Source organism: Bos taurus, chromosome 25 (assembly GCF_002263795.3).
Source record: "Bos taurus isolate L1 Dominette 01449 registration number 42190680 breed Hereford chromosome 25, ARS-UCD2.0, whole genome shotgun sequence".
Taxonomy (NCBI): domain Eukaryota; kingdom Metazoa; phylum Chordata; class Mammalia; order Artiodactyla; family Bovidae; genus Bos; species Bos taurus.
Genome location: NC_037352.1, coordinates 26,755,828 through 26,762,305, shown reverse-complemented (window position 1 = coordinate 26,762,305; position 6,478 = coordinate 26,755,828). Strand labels below are relative to the sequence as shown.

The 6,478-nt window shown below is 52.1% G+C and overlaps 1 protein-coding gene across 1 annotated transcript; it reads left to right on the top strand.

Annotated features, from left to right (window-relative positions):
• Positions 1–1,755: 1,755 nt before the first annotated feature.
• ZNF689 (zinc finger protein 689) lies at positions 1,756–6,005 on the top strand. The gene is given in 3 exon segments (NM_001083746.2): positions 1,756–2,304; positions 2,513–2,626; positions 4,603–6,005. Coding segments are annotated over 3 exon segments (1,503 nt in total). The 5' UTR covers positions 1,756–2,099; the 3' UTR covers positions 5,787–6,005.
• The last annotated feature ends 473 nt before the right edge of the window (positions 6,006–6,478 follow it).

Sequence of the window (6,478 nt, the reverse complement as noted above, 5' to 3'; positions counted from 1 at the left end):
CTGTCCATGGGGATTCTCTAGGCAAGAATACTGGAGTGGGTTGCCATGTCCTCTTCAAGCGGATCTTCCCAACCCAGGGATTGAACCCAGGTCTCCCTCATTGCAGGCAGATTCTTTCCTGACAGAGCCACAAGGGAAGCCCTGTTTCTCTGCTGTACTATAATCTTATTAGTATTACTAGCTGTATTACTTATAGCCTATCTATAAGATTGTTGCCTCTTGCATTACCTAATGTATAACCAGGCCTCCAACAGAATTAATGGTGGCTAAATGTCTTGAGGCAATTGATCATATATATATAACTCTATATTAAATAATTGTAACAGTGTGACTCTAGGTATGAAGAAGCAACAGGGGAAAACATTTCCTGGTCCTATTCCAAAAATAGCACATTGGGTGGCTGATCAATAAAATCCTCCTCTGACCTAGGAATGAAAATTCCTGGTGCCATGGGACAAATTGATCATGAAATGCCTCTTAAACCTTACTTGAATTTATGACCAAGAGGGGGCCCTGTATGGGGGGTGGGGTGGGCCCTGTATTGGGAGTTCCCTGGTGGCCAAGGGGTTAGGATTCCAGGCTCTCGCTTGTGTGGCTAGAGTTCAATCCCTGATGGCAGAACTGAGATCTCACAAGCATGGCGGGGGGGGCGGGGCCCTATGGAGAGGGAAGATACCCTGCTATTCATGCCACAATGTTAGCATGAATAAATGAATAACGAATGAATGAATAAACCGCAAATGTTGCCCACCATCAAGCCATCAGCCACTAAAACCGCCAAGTCCCCCTGCCCCTGTCCTAAGGGGCACCCTGAGGGGAATTCAAGACAGAAAAATACAGGAAACATTCTATTCTTTAGGTACTGGGCTAGATAGTTACAATAAGTTGCACATCTAAAGAACAATTTCAACACGTTCCGATGCTCTTCCAACAGAGAAAAGCACAATATCATCAATTTGAAATGTCGGGGTTTTTTTGTGATCAGCAATAATCTTTTGATTTTATAATTACACATATATATAATGGGTATATTTCCAACACATATTTTTTGTGGATATATTATTTCCAAAAATATTTCCAAAATCTGTTATATATACTGGCTCCTTCCTCGGAGCAGTTCCTCAGAGCTATCGGAGAGAATATAGTCCTCAGTTAAGGTCCTTGAATAAAACTCAACTCTCAAGTTTTAGGCTGGTGCGTTTTTCTTCAGTACCACAAAATCTTTGTTCCTTCTGCTTACTAGCAAGTACCCTCTGAGTTTTTCCTCATCGGTAAAACCAGGATGATAACCATCACTTCACACAGAAGTAGCACAAAATAAGTTGAAATGTGTAATATGTTGGGCGTGGTACCTGCGCACAGGAAACACTAACATTGATCCCCTTCCCCAAAGGGCAATAAGGAACTAACTCACTATCGGAAGAGAAAGCCAGGAAAGACAACCCAGGGAAATCGCGGCCCCCGGTTGGCCAGAGTGGCTCCGTCGCTGAAATTCTTCCTTCCCTCAGCTGGGCTGCACCTCTAGGGAACAGGGGCCGTTCCTGACCCCGACGGGTTCGGCCCTTTCTGCCTCACGACTCCTGGCAGTCACCCGACCCGAGGGTCCAGCTTTTCTGCCCTTACGCTTCCGTTGGCTTCGTTCAAACAGGCCGCTTTCGGCATCACCCAATCAGAATGCTCGATCTTCGGCCGCCGCCCAATGAGCACGTGGAACGGGGGGGGGGGGGGAAGGGCGTGAAGCCCAATCGCAGCGCCATCACACTTGAGGGCAAAGAGGTTAGGCAGCCCGCATGGCGCTCCGGTCAATAAAATCGATAGCTGGAAGCTGCCTGTGTCTCAGGCAAAGGCGGTGCAGTAGCGGCGCCGCCATTTTCCCCGAAGGCATCTTCCGGTGCCTTTCATCCAAGTTCGGGCAGGAGTTTCCTGAATAACAGCGAAAGGTTTCCGTTAGCCCCGCAGGCGGCTGATTCCGGTTCCCGCCGGGCCTCCCCAGCACGCTCCGCACGGGTCCGGCGGGGGCTCCCAAATCCCCGGCCCCTCCAGCCCCCAGGGGCCGACGCTGGGACGGGCAAGGCCGTGGTGCCAGCTTCTCGGGTCCAATGGCGCGGCCTTCGGCTCCGCTTCCCGCGCGGGGACCAGGAGAGGCCAGACCCGGCCGGAGAAGGGGAAGGAGACCGAGGGCGGTGAAGTTCGGGGACGTGGCCTTGTACTTCTCCCGGGAGGAATGGGGGTGTCTGCGGCCCGCGCAGAGGGCCCTATACCGGGACGTGATGCAGGAGACCTACGGCCACCTGGGCGCGCTCGGTGAGGCCCGGCCCAGTCTGCTTCCGCGGCCCGAAGGGATGGAGGAGCTGGGGGTGGGAGGAGGCAGGGAGTGTAGAAGTCCAGGGTCCTGGCCTGCTACCAGGTTGTCAGGGGAGGAGGACGGGGGCTGGGCAGATGATGCCACCGGGTAAATCAATCTACCCAGCATTGTGTATGAGCTGGGCCTGACTGGTTCTCCTTCCCCCAGGGTGCGCAGGTCCCAAACCAGCCCTCATCTCCTGGTTGGAACGAAATACCGATGATTGGGAAACGGCTGCCCTGGATCCACAGGAGTGCCCAAAAGGGGTAGCAGTCCAAAGAAGTGAGTGAAAAATGCCTCTGGAGGGCTTGCAGCCTCTAATGATGACTCAGTCCAGAGTATTTCGGTGCCGAGGGGTGGTAGCTATGACCCCAGCTGGAATGCTCCATTTACTGTATTTATTTTCACAACTTCAGGGTTTTTGTTTCTGTGATGGTGTCCAGTCCCTGTTGTCAATTTCTAAACTGACCACATGCAGTTGTCTGTTGTGTAAATGGATCAGTGAACTTTTAAAAAGAGTTACCACCCTCTTGGGGCTTCCCAGGTGGCTCAGTGGTAAAGAACCCACCTGCCAATGCAGGAGACCTTGGTTGGATCCCTGGGTCAGGAAGATCACCTGGAGAAGGAAATGGCTCTCCATTCCAGTATTCTTGCCTGGAGAATCCTATGGACATAGGAGCCTGGTCGGCTACGGTCCATGGAGTCGCAAAGAGTCAGACATGACTGAGCAACTAAACCTCCACCTCCACCACCCTCTTGCCTCCTTCCCAGGACTCTGCCTCCAGCCTGTTTTAAATTGGGCTCCAAGAGAGCCTGTAGGGCTTCCCTGGAAGCTCTGAAGGTAAAGAATCTGCCTGCAATGCAGGAGACCCAGGTTCAGTCCCTGGGTCAGGAAGATTCCCTGGACAAGGGCATGGCACCCCACTCCAGTATTTTTGCTTGGAGAAATCAGTGGACAGAAGAGCCTGGTGGACTGTGGTTCATGGAGTTGCAGGGTCAGACAGGACTGAGCAGCTAACACTGAGAGAGCCTATAGCTCTGAGTTTTCCAGGTGTGGATTGAAAGGATCCAATGGGGAAGAGTGGTCTGGTGTGCACTGGCCTCTTTTTGCCCTTCTGGCCGAGTGACCCTGATCAGTTCAGGAATCTTTAGCCCTTAGGATGAAGCAAGGCTCTGATTAAGGCCATTCAGGTAGAAGGAGCCCAGATCCACCTACAGGGGCAGATGCAACTCTGGGCTGGAGTTTCTTTGCCAGGTTCTCTAAGAGCAGGGATTTTTCTAAGTTCTGACATACTTCCTTGCTTAAAACTTTTCAGTTAAAAAAAAAAAAAAAACTTTTCAGTTTTTGCCAAGGCAGTTGTCAAATGGTTGGTAGTTATATGTAAGTCAATTGGGGAATTTGGTGAAAATACACATTTCTGGACCCTATCCCAGAACTATTCATATACTTATATAGATGTGTATGTGTGTGTGTATTTTTAGTGGCCCCAGTTGATTTGGCTGTATATTTAGGTTTGGTTCTCAGAGTGTGGTCTCAGACAACCACCAGCAGCAGCAGCATCATTTGGGAGTGTATTAGAAAATGCAGAATCCCAGGCCCCACCTTAGACCTGCTGAATCCCAAACTGGGAGTAGGGCCCAGCAGTCTCTTTCATGCCTGCATGCTCAGTCGCTGAGTCATGTACAACTCTGCGACTCCATGGACTGTAGCCCACAAAGCTACTCTGTCCATGGGATCCTCCAGACAAGAATACTGGATTCGGTTTTCATTTCCTCCTCTAAGGGATTCTTCCCAACCTGGGAATTGAACCCTCATCTCCTGAATTTCCTGCATTAGCAGGCAGCTTTACCACTGTGTCACCTGCGAAGCCCTAATGTGTTTCATTAAACCCTCCAAATGATTAGGATCACAATAAAATTTGAGAAGCATGGACTTAGAGGGCCTTATGACCTAGTTACTGCCAGATCATACCTCATTTGTTTTCATTTCCTGCCTTAAATTTAACCTCTTCAAAAATTGTTTAGTTTTTATAGTCAGCTTAATCTTTCCAAGAAACCTTCCCTGACTTCTCCAAGCTGGATTAGGGGCTTCGGTAATACCCTCCATATTCTGGAGCAATATGTCTCACTTAGTTGGTTGTCTGTGTCACTGACACTCCTTGAAGATGGCGTTGAGTCTGATTGTTTTATAACCTGTAACACTAGTAGGAAAGAGTAGAAGCCCAGTATTTGTTAATTTCTCCTTTGTGTCCATATAGAAACCAGAAAGAAGAATGAAGAGAAGGAAGTATTCCCGCCTAAGGAGGCACCCCGAAAGGGGAAGCGTGGCCGGCGGCCCAGCAAACCCCGCCTGATTCCCCGGCAGACCTCAGGAAGTCCCATCTGCCCTGACTGTGGTTGTACCTTTCCCGATCACCCAGCCCTGCAGAGGCACAAGTGTGCCCAGAATCTGAAAAAGCCTTACCCTTGCCCAGACTGTGGACGCCGCTTTTCCTACCCGTCCCTGCTGGTCAGTCATCGGCGGGCACACTCTGGGGAGTGTCCCTACGTTTGTGACCAGTGTGGCAAGCGGTTCTCCCAGCGCAAGAACCTCTCCCAGCACCAGGTCATCCACACAGGCGAGAAGCCCTACCACTGTCCTGACTGCGGCCGCTGCTTCCGGAGGAGTCGGTCCTTGGCCAATCACCGGACCACGCACACGGGTGAAAAACCCCACCAGTGCCCCAGCTGCGGGCGTCGCTTCGCCTACCCCTCCCTGCTCGCCATCCACCAGCGCACACACACCGGAGAGAAACCCTACCCCTGCCTGGAATGCAACCGGCGCTTCCGCCAGCGCACCGCCCTGGTCATCCACCAGCGCATCCACACGGGCGAGAAGCCCTACCCATGCCCAGACTGCGAGCGGCGCTTCTCGTCATCCTCTCGCCTGGTTAGTCACCAGCGGGTACACTCTGGGGAACGTCCCTACGCCTGTGAGCACTGCGAAGCCCGCTTCTCGCAGCGCAGCACGCTGCTCCAGCACCAGCTCTTGCACACGGGAGAGAAGCCGTACCCCTGCCCGGACTGCGGCCGCGCCTTCCGACGGAGCGGCTCCCTCGCCATCCACCGCAGCACGCACACGAAGGAGAAGGAGAAGTTGCACGCGTGTGATGACTGTGGTCGCCGATTCGCCTACCCCTCACTGCTGGCCAGTCACCGGCGCGTCCACTCGGGCGAGCGGCCCTACGCCTGCGACCTGTGCTCCAAGCGCTTTGCCCAGTGGAGCCACTTGGCTCAGCATCAGCTCCTGCACACGGGGGAGAAGCCCTTCCCCTGCCTGGAGTGTGGCCGCTGCTTCCGCCAGAGGTGGTCTCTGGCGGTCCACAAGTGTATCCCCGGCGTCCAGAACTGTGGCCCTAGATCTGCCATAGGGGCGCCTAGCCAGAAAGGCCAGGCCCTTTAGAAGGGGAGGGACTGTGTAAGTTCATTTCACTTCATGGAGGGGGCCCAGAAAAGGGAAGGAGCCCCCTGATCATACAGGTCAGAGTCAGAACTGAAACCCTGTTGCTACACAGAGCTGAAGTTTAGTGTATTCTACCATGCTGGCTGCCTTAATACCTGCGTCTAGAACAGACAGCCTCAGTGACGAGAGGGGACATTATGCAGTAAAAATTTTTCAACCTGCCCTGTCCTAAAGGACTTGTGTGTGGGGTATCAGGCTAAAGGTTCTCCCCATCTAATTTAGGGGCTGTGTTTTCTAGTTTGTGCATGCAGTCAGGAGGATCCCATTCATGGGGTGCAAGATCTTCCCCCTCCTCTGCCTCTTCTTCCTTGCTAGGTTTGAAACAAACTTGGTTTAGCCCCCTTTTGACAGTATTCCTGCCAAGTGATCTGCCCTTTAAAACCTCCCTTAATGCAGCTCTCTACCTCACAAGGCGGGTCCTTTCACTGTGGCATAGCTCTGACTTTTAGAAGGCCCTTAAGTACTACATTCTCCTTCCCTGGAAGCCTTGTCCAGAATATGTTTAAAACTTGATCTACGTGGCAGCCCTTCAGAAAACTTAATCACAGATACGTTTCCATGTTTTCAGGTTCAGTTCAGTCGCTCAGTCGTGTCTGACTCTTTGCAACCCCATGAATCGCAGCACGCCAGGC